Source organism: Lithobates pipiens, unplaced genomic scaffold (assembly GCF_037356315.1).
Source record: "Lithobates pipiens isolate NorthernLeopardFrog02 unplaced genomic scaffold, aLitPip1_a1.2 Scaffold_13, whole genome shotgun sequence".
Taxonomy (NCBI): domain Eukaryota; kingdom Metazoa; phylum Chordata; class Amphibia; order Anura; family Ranidae; genus Lithobates; species Lithobates pipiens.
This window is the reverse complement of record NW_027507718.1, coordinates 251,203,336-251,220,497: the sequence shown is the minus strand read 5'-3', so window position 1 is coordinate 251,220,497 and position 17,162 is coordinate 251,203,336. Positions and strand designations below refer to the sequence as shown.

At 41.4% G+C, this 17,162-nt stretch overlaps 1 protein-coding gene across 1 annotated transcript in view; it reads left to right on the top strand.

Moving 5' to 3' along the window:
• Positions 1-475: 475 nt before the first annotated feature.
• The window catches only part of PARM1 (prostate androgen-regulated mucin-like protein 1), a 98,933-nt gene continuing 82,246 nt past the window's right edge, over positions 476-17,162 (top strand). Inside the window, 4 exon segments of the mRNA XM_077476535.1 lie at positions 476-529; positions 531-582; positions 585-708; positions 710-816. Coding sequence (XP_077332661.1) covers positions 476-529; positions 531-582; positions 585-708; positions 710-816 — 337 coding nt within the window.

The following is a 17,162-nucleotide window of genomic DNA, read 5'->3' as shown; positions in this document are numbered from 1 at the left end:
TATTGCGATTTTATTTACCAAAAATATGTAGCAGAATACATATCGGCCTAAACCAATGAATAAATTTGTTTTTCTTTCCGTTTTTTTTTTTTTTTTTTGGGAGGGGGGAAATGTTTTATAGCAGAAAGTCAAAAATAATTATTTTTTTTCAAATTTGTCGCTTTTTTTTGTTTATAGCACAAAAAATAAAAACTGCAGAGGTGATCAAATACCATCAAAAGAAAGCTCTATTTGTGGGGGAAAAAAAGGACGTCAATTTTGTTTGGGTCGCACGACCACGCAATTGTCAGTTAAAGCTGCGCAGTGCCATATCGCAACAAAAATGGTCAGTAAATCCTAAAGTAGTTAAGCAAACATTCCTGGATATCTAGTTTAGGTATCACTTGCCCTGGAGCTGAGCAGCACATGGGAATGTCTGATGACGTCACAATCTAACTGGACAGGTGTAGTGTGACAGGTCTGACTTTATACGAGCATGACATTGCAGCGTTATGGCCAGGAGGGGTCGCCCTGTGGTCACGCAGCTGACAAGGAGGCGTGGGAAGAAGGAAGCATGGAAAGTAAATGATCGCAGTAGCTGTGCGGGCTGTACAATAGACGGTGTCATCTCAGCCCTTCCTCAGTGACACCTGCTCCTCATGCTTGCCCAGGTCTCTTATACAGGACTTGTGCTGCTGCCATTGTGCTCGCCTTGTGGAAGGATCGCCTAGATCGCTGATCACATCATTATTGGAGTGTGCTTATTCCCCATAAGGATGGATCGGAGTCATCGGACGTGTATGACAGCGATGATCGGCTGCTTGTTGCTGGTGACAGGTAATGTCGTGTGCTGCGGGGACTTCCTGCAGACTCACAACTTGTTGTCAGTGTGGAGAGAAGAGAGCAGGTGGTGAGCGATCACTGATGGGGGTGACATGATCACATGGACAACCAGCACTACTTATTATTACAATTCACAAACGGGGAGGCAGGACCTTTAACTTTTCATTAGGGATCTACTACCCCCAGAAAAAAAAAATAGAAAAACTTTTCTTCTTTTTAATTCTTTTAATCTTCTTTTTTAACCACTTCACCTCCGGACGATTTACCCCCCTTGACCGGACCTTTTGTCACTTTAACTGCCAATTGCGTGGTCGTGTGACATTGTACCCAAATAAAATTGACACACCCCCCCACAAATACAGCTTTCTTTTGGTGGTATTTGACCACCTCTACGGTTTTCATTTTTTGTGCTATAAACAAAAAACCAGCATCAATTTTGATAAAAAAAACCCAAAAAAACAATATTTTTTTACTTTCTGCTCTATTATTATTATTATTCAGGATTTATACAGCGCCAACAGTTTTACAACATGGGGGGAAGGACAGTACAGTTACGATACAAATCAATACAGGAGGGATCAGAGGACCCTGCTCGTTAGAGCTTTTTTTTTTTTTTTTTTTTTATCAAATCCTTTTTATTATTTTTATATAAAACAACATTGACACGATACAGAATAAACCACAAAAAATAGAAAAATCACACCAAACCAAAAAATAAAAATAACAAAAAAAAACCCCCAGACCACCCCCCTTCAAAAAAAAAAACCCACCACACCTGCCCCTGCCCCCCTGCTCACTCTGAGTATATATGACACATAAAAAAAAAAGAAGAACAGACAAAAAACAATAACAATATCCAGTATTACAAAGTACACAGTACCCATTGGTTGACATAATACCTAAGTGATAGATTGAAGCCATCTAAACCAGATAACATCAAACTTATTCAGGGAGTTCCTTAGGGAATATGTATGCTTACAATGTAAAACTCATCCAATAAAAAAAAAAAAAGAAATGATAAAAATGTAAAAAAAATCAAATTTCTTCATCAGTTTAGGCCAATGTGTATTTTGCTACATATTTTTGGGAAAAAATCCCAATAAGCGTGTATTGATTGGTTTACGCAAAAGTTATAGCGTCTACAAACTACGGGATATATTTATGGGTTTTATTTTTTTTTTTACTATTAATTGCGGCGATCAGCGACTTATAGCGGGACTGCGATATTCCCGTGAACACGTCCGTCTAGTGACGAAACGCGTAGGGAGTTACGGCGTGCTGACGTCACCGTGTTTACACAAGACCCGGAAGTGCGGGCGGTAGTCGAGAGCTGGCCGGCTCGTTTTTGAAAAACGTTTATATTTTCTTCATTCATGTGAGTGTATCGGTTTTAACTTTTATTATTTAAAATAAATAAGGGTTTTTTACGCTATGCAAGCTCTCTCTGCTTTGTTTATATGAATTGTGGCACTTTCGTTTCACCGCCTGGTATCTACATTGAGGACATTCCGGTGTGGTTCCTGTGATGGTTCAGCCAGATCTCTGATTTATGTGCCCTTTTGATCTCAGGTAATACTGAGATCTTAAGTTCCGGTAAGCCCCCCCCCCCCCCCCCTTTTCTTCTTATCGGTGGAGGTGCTTCTTTTGGATTGCTTTCTTCACAAAGTGATGTGGGTGTCAGTTTCCCATTTTTTTCTTTAAATGAACTAACATCACTTGCTGATTAATATCAACCGTTGGGACTTCAATGGACTAATTGCTTCTGTCTATTTCACTTTATATTGTATTTACTTTTGTTTGTGTTTTTTGTGGATTATGAATTTAGAAGTGTGATTATATGAGGGCACACATATTCATTTTGTGCTATTCACTTTTCTGCATCTGCAGATTCTTGTTAGGTTTGATTACATGAGATTTTTACGTCATAGGTGATCACTCTTGTATGATTTATTTATTACATGATTCATATATTTGCATTCAATTCCAATTATACATCATTTGATACTCACGTCCATTTAAAATTAATTATTGATCACTTATGCTATTAATTGCATGAAGTTTGTATTTAGAACACTTTTTTGTTTTTGAGCGCAGCTTTTCTTTTTGTGGCGGACAAATTGGACACTTAGGCCCCTTTCATACTGGGGCGGTGCGGGCGTCGGCGGTAAAGCGCCGCTATTTTTAGCAACACTTTACTGTTGTTTTAGTCGAAAAAGGGTTAAAACTGCCCACAAAGCGCCGCTTTGCCGGCGGTATTGCTGCGCTGCCCCATTGATTTCAATGGGTAGGAGTGGTTTAGGAGTGGTGAATACACCGCTTCTTCACTGCTCCAAAGATGCGGCTAGCAGGACTTTTTTCACCGTCCTGCCAGCGCACCGCTCCAGTGTGAAAGCCCTCCGACTTTCACTGGAGTGAAAGGGGCCGGTTTTTTTAGGCGCGACACAAGCGCTATTTTTAGCGCTGTAGGGCCTGAAAACTGCCCCAGTGTGAAAGGGGCCTTAGGGGTTGATTTACTAAAGGCAAATAGGCTATGCACTTACTAGTGCAACACTGTACCAAAACAAAAATAATGTCCTTTTTTTCACCATAAATTGAGCTTTCTTTTGGTGGCATTTGATCATCTCTGAGTTTTTTTTAACACTATAAACAACTGCCAATTTAAAAAAAAACTCAATATTTTTTACTTTCTGCTTTAAAATACATCCAATAAAAAAATGTAAAAAAATCGAATTTCTTCATCAATTTAGGCCATTATTATTATTATTATTATTATTATTATTATTATAATACAGGATTTATATAGCGCCAACAGTTTGCACAGTGCTTTACAACATGAGGGCAGACAGTACACTTACAATACAAATCAACAGAGGAGGGATCAGAGGGCCACATTCTGTATTATTCAGTATTCTGATACAAAATCCCAATAAGCATATATTGATTGGTTTGTGCAAAAGTTATAGCGTCTACAAACTATGGGATATATTTATGTAAGTTGTATTTTTTTACTAGTAATTGCGGCGATCAGCTATTTATAGCGGGACTGTGATATTGTGGCGGACAAATCGGACACTTAGGAGTTGACTTACTAAAGGCAAATAGGCTGTGTACTTTGCAGTTGCTCCAGCTTAGTAAATGAGGTAAAGTTTAGCGTTAGCGGCATTTTACCGTAATTTTAAAGGCGTTATTTTCACGCTAGCGGGGAGCTTATATCCCCCGCTAGCAGCCAACTAAAGGGTTAAATGCCCCTGTGTAGGTCCGCTGCCGAATTGATTTGCATTCATTTCAATGGACAGGAGCGGTGCCCCAAAGATGCTGTTTGCAGGACTTTTTTTTATCATCCTGCCAGCGCAGCGTCCCAGTGTGAAAGCACTCTGGCTCTCATGCTGGGACTGCAGGGGAGGCATTTTTCAGGCGCTTTACAGGTGCTATTTTTAGCCCCAAAGTGCCTGAAAAACTCCTCAGTGTGAAAGGGGTCTTAGGGTTCCTTTTACATGGGCATAACACAGTGCAAATCCGTGCAAAGGCTGTGTTTGCCTGCAGGTGTTCCTTGCATCCCTGTGTAGGTAGTCCCATTCATATCCATTGGGGCTCAGGAGCTGCACAGACACAGTCGCTGCTCCCAATTTGACAGCTGGGCTGGCGCAGGGCCCCCGGACACACTCTGTCTGCCCGCATGCAGCCTGGGGCGGGTGCAGGTGCAATAACAAAGGAAGCCTGCACACAGGACGCATGTCAGTGCCTATCCAAATGAACGCTTAAATGCCAGCAGTGTAAGTACTGAATCTAATGCTGCGTACACACGATCGGACTTTCCGGCAGACTTGGTCCGGCGGACCATTTGATTGCGTGTGGGCTCCAGCGGACTTTTTTTTACCCAAAAGTCAGACGGACCTAGAAACAAAACATGTTTCAAATCTATCCGACAGACTCAAGGAAGGTTGGGAATTGGGAGGAGACCTGTGGGTGTAAGACTCCTTTCACACTGGAGGCGTTTTTCAGGCGCTTTAGTGCTAAAAAATAGCTCACGTAAAGCACCTGAAAACAGCCGCATCTGCAATCCCAGTGTGTCCCAGTCCCGAGGGCTTTCACATTGGGGCGCTGCACTGGCAGAACATCAAAAAAAGCTCCTGCAAGCAGCTTCTTTGTAGCGTTTTATGAACTCCTAAAGCGCCCCTGCCCATTGAAATCAGCGGGGAAGCGTCTCGGCAGTGGCACTTTGCGGGCACCTTTAACCCTTTATTCGGCTACTAGCGGGGGGTTAAATGTGCCCAAAAAGCGCCTCAAAAACAACGGTTTTAAAAGCCACTTTACCGCCAATGCCCTGGCACTGGCAGTGTGAAAGGGCTTTTACTGTAATGTGTGTAAACTCTAACAGTTAATTTCTCTTATTTGCTCTTCTTTGGTCTGTTAAATATAGAATTGAAAGAATTTTACTAAAACAGTTCAAGGGTAATAATAAAAAATATATAACGTATGCTGTCCGTTCAGGCAGAAATCTTCCTGTTTTTTTTTCTGCCTCTGGACTGCTCTCAGTCTTCATTGCTCACTACTATCACTGTGGACTGTAAACTACTTCCCTCTGTAATAGAGAAGAGAGGGAGATGTTATGTAGTTCCAACACAGTGTTATGTAGCCTGAACACACTACCTGTCCTTAGGTGTTTTGTGGCAGGATCACAACAAAACTGCCCATTAAGACTCCAGGGAGGTATCATTTTGGTTTTAGGCCAGAAACCAGGAAGTAACTGAAGAAATAAGCATAAGCACTAGGCCTCATGCATACTGGACATTTTTATGGGTGGCTGTCAGGGGCATCTGCCCACGCATGTTAGCCTGTGTGTCCATACACACATAGGCGTTTAGGCCCCTTTCACACTGAGGCGCTTGTAAACTGCCAGTAAAATACTGAGCACTTTTGAAGAGCTTTTCAAGTGCTTTTGAAGCACTTTCCATTCATTTCAGTGAAAAGAGGCATTTTTTTACCACCCTGCCAGCACACGGCCCCAGTGTGAAAGCATTCATTGATTTTAATGAAAAATAGGTTTCCTCAATGCGCTTTTTTAGCGTGAAAGCGCCTGAAAAGCGCCTCAGTGTGAAAGGGGTCTTTGAGGCAAAGAAAAACACTGCCAGTGCATCCAGGAGCAGCAGTTTTTTGGCAGAAAAAAACGCTTCACACATGTAAACGTGTGTTAATGCTAGGCATGTTTAGCACTCGAGCATTCAGTCATTTCAATGGCCAATGAAAATAAATAATGCTTAATGCGTCTAAACGCGTTACACACGTTTACAAGCGTCAAGCATTTTTTCTGCCAAAACGCTGCTGCCAGGAGGCAAGGAGTCTAGAAGAGTTAGCAAAACATCCTATGTGGATGATGCCTTAAATTGGATTGAGAGAGTTTAGTTCCGCTTTAATGTAACTGCCATACCTGTAGGCATTTTCTGTCACCCATGACCTGCTTGAAACACTCCCAATGTTTATTTATCTATTATACTTACTTATTTAGAGTCATCAATGTATGCAGTGCTTTACATAGTATAGTACATTCACATCAGTCCCTGCCCTCAAGGAGCTTATAATCTTTGGTCCCTGAGGCTGCACATACATTATACAATTTTCTTGTACAATTTTCCTTTAGATTTTCCAAAACCATATAATATGAGGTCAGTCCTAAACACTTTTAATTTGTATGCAATCAGGCAGGCCCTTGCACTGCATAGTTGAAGGTAAATCTAGAGGAAATTGAACAAGAAAATTGTATGATGTATGGCCAGCAATACTCACATTGATACATACACATACTAAGGCCAATTTTGACAGGAGCCATTTAAAGTGGTTGTAAACCCTTACAGACCACTTTGACCTACAGGTAAGCCTAGATTAGGCTTACCTGTAGGTCCATGAAATATCTATATAAATATGTAATCTAAATATATTTGCAAAAAGACAGGCACCGCTGTCTACATGCACATACGCCATAGACAGTGGCGAGCGGGTGCACTGAGCATACATATCGCCGTTAGCAGTGGCTCCCATGCGCATGCGGAGCAGCGATACCCGGAAGAAGATGAACGCTTCGTGCTACAGGGGACAGCGGTGACATCGCTGGCTCCTGTGTCAGGTAAGTGACACATAATGGGCTACTATGCGATGCATAGTAGCCCATTATGCTTTACCTTTGCAGGAAGACAAAGAGGAAGTAAACCCATCAGAGTTTACGTTCTCTTTAACTTACCAGTATGTCTTTGGAGTGAGGGAGGAAACCAGACTACTTGGAGGACACACACACAGGCACAGGGAGAACATGCAAACTTCAGGTAGGTAGTGCCATGGTTCCTGCAGGCATTGGTGCCCGCTCACAGCATCTCAGGAGCGACCATGCGCCCTGATTCAAAAGCTTCGCAAGCACAGTGCACATCTCTCTCCCCCTATCCCAGCCCAGTGGCCAGTGTTAATTTTGTCAGCAAATTTTGATTTAGTTTTAGTCTTAGTCTTAGGACTAAAATGGCATTTTAGTTTTACTCCCATTTTAGTCTTCTGCGATTGTTTTAGTTTTAGTCATATTTAGTCGACTAAATCTCCAGTACATCTTAGTCGACTAAAATATCCTATGTTTTAGTCGACTAAAATCTCCAGTACATTTTATTCGACACAAACTAATTTTAGTCATCTAAAATCGATTGTGTGTAGTTAAATTGTAATGCACTAGTTAACATTTATCCACAATTTCCAAACTCATTATATACTGCTGGAGTGAAAAATCTAATATGTTATTATTTATAGAATTGAGGTATAAACATGCATTACAGACCAGTGTTAAATTTGAAGTCAAATTTCAATTCAATTTAGTTTTAGTCTTAGAACTAAAATGGCATTTTAGGTTTTAGTCATATTTTAGTAATCGCAATTGTTTTTGTTTTAGTCGTATTTTAATTGACTAAAATAGTATTCATTAAGTCGACTAAATTGTTTTAGTCGACGAAATGAACACTGCCAGTGGCTGAGCTCAGTGTTGCTGAGAAAATTGCTACATAGTTGCAATGCACTGAGAAAATAGTGTTTTTTTTTTTTTTTCTGACAACAAATGAGGTAATGAGGCAATATAAAACATATAAAAAAGTTGCTGGCTGAATACAATTCTGCGTGATATTAATATGCAATGTCTCCTATTTACCTGAAATAAAGCAGAATCCAAATACACATATGAAATACATATAAGGGAGAAAACATATTTTTTCTTTTTTTTTTATCTCAAATTCAACACAACTAAACACAGCTAGGTAATCATTAACTCGTTTACGCCGGAGGATGTCTGTTCTTTAAATAGGCCGTGATGCTTGAGGCCAGCAGCAAGAGCTCCCAGTGATGTGTGCACTGCACGGACGTCATCAGGAATCCGTCCTACCGTGAGCCGTCATAGACAGTGAACTACTGACAATCAGGAGCTGGTAGGACCGGCTCCCAATGAGGTCAGCACAATGCAGGTAATCGGAATTCTGCATGACTAGGAACACCTTTTGCTGGCCTCGGGCGTCATGGCCTTTTTAAAGCACTGGTGTCTAGCATAAATAGGTAATGAATATCTAGCAGCATTTATTTGTATTTTGCATCTGCCTAGAGTTTAGACTTTTAAAAGATTTTTATTTTAGAACAACCAACATGTTTCGGGGGGCTCAGCACTCCCCCTTCATCAGGCCTAAAAACGGGATGATGCAGATGCTTGGATTAGAAAGGTTTTTTTTGGAACAGCCAACACATTTTGGGGGCTCAGCGCTCCCCCTTTATCAGGCTTAAAAAGAGGATGGTGCAGCTGCTTGGATTGTAAAGGCACATTTTTTTTTTTGGAACAGCCAATGCGTTTTGGGGGCTCAGCACTCCCTGCCAACACGTTTTGGAGGCTCCCCCTTCATCAGGCCTAAAAACAGGATGATGGGAGTGCTGAGCCCTCGAAAAGCGTTCAATCAAAGTGTGTAAAAAAAAAGCCCCGATCATTCCCCCACCAGAGTAGATCATTGTTACTATGGTGACACTGGGGGTTATTTACGAAAGGCAAATCCACAAAGCAATTCGGCAGCTAGGCTACACGAGCGCATTTTTACCCTTTATTCGGCCGCTAGCGGGGGTTAAAATCGATACGCTAGCGGCCGAATAGCACCACTAAAATGACGGTAAAGCGCAGCTAAAATTAGCAGTGTTTTACCGTCAACACCCACCCCAATTTGAAAGCAGTCTTAGGGGTTGATTTACTAAAGGCAAATCCACTTTGCACTAAAAGTGCACTAGGAAGTGCAGTCGCTGTAGATCTGAGGGGTAGATCTGAAATGGGGGGAAGCTCTGCTGATTTTATCATCCAATCATATGCAAGCTAAAATGCTGTTTTTTATTTTCCTTGCATGCCCCCCTCTGATCTACAGCGACTGCACTTCCAAGTGCACTTTGCACTGCAAGTGCACTTGAAAGAGCACTGAAAGTGGGTTTTCCTTTAGTAAATAACCCCCATTGAACTACTGTGATAAAAGTGTGTAAAAAAAAAAAAAAAAATCTGAAAAATTGAAAAAGAAAATGTTAAAAAGGAAGAAAAAAGTTAAAAAAATTGAATAATAAAAATGTACTTTTGTTTTTACATACTGTCACCATTTAGTGTCCCTGATTATCACCATACCAGTTATATGATGCTGTACTGCACTGGTGGCAGTATGTAATATATATATATATATATATATTTTTTTTTTATGAAAATAAAACAAATTTTATTAAATTTCTTCATTTTCAAAAAAATCGGGTTAAAAAATGACAACTTCAAAAAACTCAGTTGACTTCTACCATCCAATCATGTGCAAACACTGAGTAATAGGCGGCTCCACGTCATGCTTACTTGAAGAATCCCAGTCACTTTACAGAAAACATCTAAATATAGATTGGAGTCGGAGTCATCCATTGATAACGAGTTGTTACTGAACTGAACTGTCGGCGGGTGCTTGCCGGGCTGGAAAATGAGGAATGATCACTATTTATCAGTGACACTCACTACATTATCCTCTTCTGTTTGCCATCACTCCCCATATTGACAAGCACAAGGCTGGGTTTTTTAAATAAGCTTTTTTTTTTTTTTTTTTTTTTTGTATTATTTTTTTTTTTCTTTTCAGGACAGTGATTAGCTTCGCCTTATGATGTAGGTCTTTTTATTCATGATATAATACAAAGACAGCAATATGTGTCAGATTTCAGACGTCATGACAATAGAGAAGACAAGGACACATTCTGATTAGTTGCGTCATGCAATTTGAGTGCCTCTTCTATCTGAGCAAAAACATAATTGTTCTCTAAAATAAGTGATCTCTGTTAAAGCGGTAGATAACTTACGAAAAAAAAAAAAAATTCTCTCTGTGCAAAATAAAGCATACTAGCGCACTATGAAAGACTTACCTTCGCACAAAGTCCTCCAGCGGCCCACTGTCACCGCTACAGAGGATTTCACCTTCGCCCTCCCTTCCTTCTGGGTTCGCAGGCTGCGCCCCGCTTGAGTCACTTGTGCACGGGAATCTCATTAGCGGCACACAGTGCTGAAGGAACGGCACGGGTAGGCCGTTCCGTCAGAGCGCCTGCGTCGGTGAAGTTACCGGCTGCTGCCCACTGGAATATCACCTAAACAGTGGACGTTTAGAAGATATTCATTTCTCTTTCGTTTATTAACAGACACAGCACCTTTAATCTTGACCTCAGGGTTATATCGCCACCTTTAGGAGGGGACTAGGCAGAACATGCAAAAACAGCAAAACTGCACAGTACCGCCCAGGGGGCGGTCCTACTGGCTATAACCCCTCACTCTGCTTCCAGCAGCTCAGTTTCTTTCTGCCTAGTGTAGGGGAAGGACCTGGCTCCCTTTGGGGACCATTGGTCCTTGGGATTTTTTTTCTGCTTTTTGATTCCTGTGATCTACAATCAACAGCCGGGCTGGGTGACAGGCTGGATAAAATAGATCCTGGTAGTCCGTTTTACCTACAGGTAAGCTTTATTATACAGCTTACAGCTTACCTGTATGTAAAAAATAACATTCAGGCATATACTACCTCTTTAACCGCCTCCCGACCGCCTCACGCAGATATACTGCGGCAGAAGGGCGTGTACAGGTAGAATCAGGTACCTGTACATTGCCCTTTAAGAGGCAGGTTGCGAGCGTGCCGCTGGGAGCTGCGTGGGAGTGATCGCTGTGGGGATACCCATGATCATCTTACCGAGAGGAAGAACGGGGCAATTTTAATGTAAACAAGCATTTCCCCGTTCTGCCTAGTGACACTCAGTGATCACAGCTCCCTGTAATCGGGAGCGCTGATCAGTGACGTGTCACACACAGCCCCTCCCCCCCCCCGCAGTTAGAATCACTCCCTAGGACACACTTAACCCCCCTACATCGCCACCTAGTGGTTAAACCCTTCACTGCCAGTCACATTTACACAGTAATAAATGCATTTTTAATTGCACTGATCGCTGTATAAATGTAAATGGTCCCAAAATACATTTTTTTATTGCATATGTTTTATAGCAGAAAGTAAAAAATGTATTTTTTTTTCACAATTGTCATTTTCTTATTTTTATATATAGCGCAAAAAAATGTAAACCGCAGAGGTGATCAAATGCCACCTAATGAAATCTCTATTTGTGTGAAAAAAGGACATCAATTTTATTTGGGTACAGAGTGGCACAACCGCGCAATTGTCAGTTAAAGTAACTCAGTGCCACATTGCAATAAACTGGCCTGGTCAGGAAGGAAGGGGGGGGGGGGTAAACATTTTAGAGCTGAAGTGGTTAAGGCGAACAAAGCTTTACCTTATTCTTACACTTACACCCAATTTCTAAAGTGAGCATTCACTTTGTGGTAAGTCTCCTATTAGTATCTGCAGAACAAAAGTAATGCCCCATACACACGATCGGAAATCCCGTCAGCCAAAGTCCAATGTGAGCTTTTGGTGGGGAATTCCGACCGTGTGTATGCTCCATCGAATTCCCGCCAGCAAAAGATTGAGAGCAGGTTCTCCATTTTTCTGACGGAAAAAGTTCCGATCGGAAATTCCGATTGTCTGTATCAAAATTCCTATGAATGCTCGGAAACAATTTGACGCATTCGCTCAGAAGCATTGAACTTTTTCTCGGCTCGTCGTAGTGTTGTACGTCACCGCGTTCTTGACGGTCGAAAGTTAAGAGAACTTTTGTGTGACCGTGTGTATGCAAGCCAAGCTTGAGCGGAATTCCATCAGAAAAACCATCCAAGATGTTTCCGATGGAAAATCTGCTCGTGTGTACATGGCATTAGAAAGGATATGGAGTAAAGTATGTATATATTTGATTAGTAGTGTATTTTTTTTCTCGAGAAAACATTTGTAAGATTTATAATAATATATTAGTTGCACCATTTGTCTCATTAAAAAAATAAACTTCCCCAGAAATTAAATGAATCCCCTATCACTTGAGGTTTTTTCTTGAGATTTTCTGATTTCTTTTCTATATGAAGCTAGCTAAATTAGTGGCAGGAAATAGTTTCCATATAACCATGGGTCATAATTGTTGGCAATGCTTTCCAGAAGAGAATTACATTTACATTTAGTATTAAAAAAAAGGAACTCTAAAGTTGTTTCCAGCAGTGTTAGAATTTACTTTATTCCCTAGGGTCTCTGCTAAAATATATATAATGTTTGGGGGTTCCAAGTCATTTTCTAGCAAAAAATATTGATTTTAACTTAAGAAACAAGTGTCAGAAATAGATTTAGACTTTGAGAGCTGGTTCACACTGAGGCAGCACGACTTTCAGCGTGACTCTGTAAGGCAACCTGCACACGACTTCAGGGGCGGCTTGCAAAACTACTTCTGTATAGAAGTCAATGCGAGTCGCCATGAAGTCGACCCCAAGTAGTACAGGAACCTTTTTCTAAGTTGGAGCGACTTGAGTTGTTCCTATTAGAATGGTTCCATAGTACAGAGTGGAATGCGACTTGTCAGGTGGCTAAATTGCCTAACAAGTCGCCCCTGTATGAACCGGATCTAAGTGGTTAAACTTCCTGCATTTACATGTTGTTAAAAACTTGGCAGACTGCCTGGATTTTTTCTTTACACACAAGTTTATCCCTTTGATCTAAGAAGGAAGAGTTAGTTACAGTGTTTCAGGTTAAAAACTTGGCAGACTGCCCGGATGTTTTCTTTTGACAGCTGAGTGAGCAGATAAGTCTCTCCACTTGTTGTTGTTGTCTGCAATAGAGATTGTGTGGGGGGGGGGGGGGGGGGGGTGAATCGAGATCACAATTTTTTAATGATTAATTGTGCAGCTCTACTTCATACCATATTTTCGGTGGAACGATTCCCCAGCAGAATTCTCCCCAACCCTCTTTCCCTTACTCTGTTTTCCTCTTCCCTTGCTTCACACTTCTCTCTTGGTTTTATTTACCTTTTTATTTTGTATATTACTCTTATCCTTATAAGAGCTTCGGAACTGAATTGCTTTTTATATGGTATCCTCTGATGACTCTTACCAACAGACTTTTATGTTTATATGATATTGTTGATTGACACGAGTCTAGTTGTGGGCGGTAGCCATTGAGCAGACTCGCTACCTCTTTCACTATTTAGTATTTTCAATGTTGTTCCAAATAAAAAAAAATTTCAACCCTATGTCAGCCATTCTGTTATGCCCAATACACACGGTTGGAAATTCCGACAGGAAAAGTCCGATCGGATTATGTTGTCGGAAAATCCGATCGTGTGTGGGCTCTGGCGGGCTTTTTCCCTCGGAATTTCCGACGGAAAAAATTTGAGAGCAGGACCTAAAATTTTCCAACAACAAAATCCGATTGGACTTTTTCCGATCGTGTGTATAGAATTCCGACGCACAAAGCTCCACGCATGCTCAGAATAAATTTGGGGACAAAAGCTATTGGCTACTGGCCTCTATGTAGTCCTGTCGTACACGTTGTACGTCCCACACCCAGAACGATCGGATTTTCCGACAACTTTGTGCGACCATGTGTATGAGACTAGTTTCGGCCAAAATCCGTCTGAAAAATCCGATGGATTTTGTGGTCGGAATGTCCGACCGTGTGTACAGGGCATAAGAGAAGAGAGAGCAGCAGCAGAGAGAGCAGTGTGCTTGTAGATAGCTGTCTTATTTTTTGTGTTTTTACTATGGATCCCATCATGAGCATGTGTGAGGAAATGCTCCTGATGTTGCTGAGGCTCTGAAAACGCAGAAAATTGTGTGAGAGGACCAGAGTTTTTTTTGCTACCGGACTCATCCATTGATGCAGACAACAGCATGTGGTGAAATTTGTGTTTTTATATGTTTAAAAATGATCAGAAAATGTTCCCCTTTAAAAACGCGCATAAACGCGGTCACAAGCATTTGGCGTTTGAAGTGCCAGTAAACTACAGATCTGAATGTGATTTTTCTGCTTTCAAAAAAATGCCTGTAACCTCAACTGTCTCGAAACTCCTAGTATAAAGGACTGAGTGTACATGTACACATAAGATAACATAGAGGAGGGTTTGGGGGCTGCTGAAAAAAACACCCAACTGCTCCTAGATGTCAGTTTAGCAGCTGTAGAGGCCTTATGCCGCGTACACACGATCAGACTATCCGGCGTACTTAGTCTGGTGGACAAACCGCCGGAAGGTCCGCCAAATTTCCGAACGAGCGGACCTGCCCACACACCGGACCATTCCGCCGGATAGTTTGATCGTGTGTACGCGGCATTAAAGATACTGAGTGCACTCTGACGCCGCTGGAATTAGTAATACCATCAGAAAATAACCCATTATTCCGAAGAGCGAACTGGTTCTTCAACATGTCCTACATTTGAACTAATCTATATTGCTGGGGTTTTTATTTTTGCTTGCTGTTTATTAACTTTTACAAGACAGACTAGTATACAGTTTATGTAAACTTTTGTGAATGCTTTTACTGTCAAAGTGCTAAAGTACAGAAGTAACTGTCACTGACCCATTTCCTTTATCTAATATAAACCTTGGCGTTTTGCAAATGACACACCCAAGTTTCTTCTAATTGGCACAATATGACTGCATTTAAACATTAACTAAATTAAGTCTTAAATTGCCTAATTTTAGATTCATACGTCAAACTTGAATTTCACAGATCAAAATCTAGTAAATCAAAAACAATGTTAACGTGTTTGTCATATAGTGGTCACATGGATGTAGAGACACGGAGAAGCGACTATTACTAAATACATGCAATCTTTCAAACATTTTATTCTAAACTTGTGGAACTTGTTTTACCCTTTCATTACTGTGAGTTTGTCACGTTTTTGCTTCTTACCATGGGACTAAAGAAATAAAACCCAGCACTCCAATAATTTAGCAAATGTTTAACAGTGTTTTATTCAAATAAAGAAAAAAAATACCTTAATAAAATACACCTGAAATGTCCTTACAAGCATTACCCAGAACTGTACTTAGCTTTAGGCTCCTTTTACATGGGCGCCTGCGTTGGATGGATTCCACTTGTTAATCGGGGGATCGCTCCGCTGATCCCTGCTGAACAGGTGGATGGCAGGTCCACGTCGACCTGTCAGAGTCCCACTCTCCTCTATAGGGAGATCAGGTGAAAATGGACCACCTGCCCGTTTTCATCCGATCATATCTGATCTGATCTGATCCACCAGACAGATGGAAGATAGGACCACCATCCGTCTGGATTTTGCGGACAGGATCAGATAGCGGCGGATGTCAGCAGACGGGTCACCGATGACATCCACCGCTCCATAGGGGAGAATGGAGGGTCCGATCAGGTCCGCCTGAAAAACTGACAGGGGGACCTGATTGGAAAGCCTGTGTGAAAGAGCTCTAAATCCTTCACAAAAGTAAAAATGGAAGTAATTTCTGACTTTTTTATTTGTTTAGCAAATAATAAAAAACCCAGTGGTGATCGATTATGACCAAAAGAAAGCTCTATTTGTGGGAAGAAAATGACAAAAATGTAGTTTGGGTACAGCGTTGTATGACCGCACAATTGTCATTCAAAGTGTGACAGTGCTGAAAGCTGAAAATTAGCCTGGTCAGGAAGGGGGGAAGTGCCCAGTATTGAAGTGGTTAAGCTGCCTGGTGCCTATTTTTATTTTTATTTTTATATTTTTTTAAGCGGGTTTATACTGCTTTAAGAGCATTGGTTGCTCCAATTGTAATATTTAAAAGAGTGATGGAAGCATGGTGCTTGCATCACTTCTTGTTAAAGAGGAAGTAAACCCTGATGAGTTTACTTCCTCTTTCATTCCCTGCAAAGGTAAAGCAGAATGGACTACTGTGCATTGCATAGTACTCCATTATGTGTCACTTACCTGACACAGGAGCCAGCGAAGTCACCGCTGTCCCCTGTAGTTCCGAGCGTCCATCTTCTTGGTGGGTCTCCGTGGGTCTCGCTGCACCGGCGCTGTGATTCGCCGGAGCAGCGATGACGTCACTCCCACGCATGCGCACGGGAGCCGAGACGCACGGCATTACATGGCATCGCCGCCATCGACGATGCCCCGCTCAGTGCGCCTGCGCGCCGCTGTCTACGGCGCATGCAAATATCTTCGAGCAAATATCTCCTAAACCGTATAGGTTTAGGAGATATAGATAGGAGATTAGGAGATATAGATTAGGAGATATAGATAAATTAAGGCTTACCTGTAGGTCAAAGTGGTTTGTAAGGGTAATAATTCCTCCATTATGGCCAAAAGCTGGGTTCCCCCTTTTTTTTTTGCTTAAAGACTTGAGTTGTCTTTTCAGAGCTCCTTCTATATAGAGGCTGCCAGCTAGAAGCTAGTTTTTCCTGTTTTATGGCAAGAACTTCCCTGTTTCTCAAGCCACTAACTTTCTTATATTGATCCCAATTGCACAACCGCCGTGTTTAATCCGATGGCATCAATGCAGTATAAACACATGACATGGCAGCTGGAGAAAGCACACTAACGTGAATAGCAGGTCTTAATACATGCATTAGTCTCAAACAACAGCATACCAACACAATATAAAATTATTCATCATTTTACAATGTATTAACGTTATTTTAAGAAAAAGAGAAGGTAAAAAGTGGTCTCTACCCACATGTTTAGCAGGAAACAGATGAAAGTTACCTATTTGCAAACCTGTATGTGATTTTATACTGATGTCAGCACGTTCACTGAGATGTCAAGACCTGATAGCGTTCAAGTTTGTACAGCAGGCAGGATGTTTGTGTCACCACACAATGTACATGCAGCATCCAGCACCTTGTAAATATAGACCACAACAAAGGCTTGCCAACCTCTGCAGAAAGTGAGCCACACTAATTAATACAATTGCTGACATGCACTCTC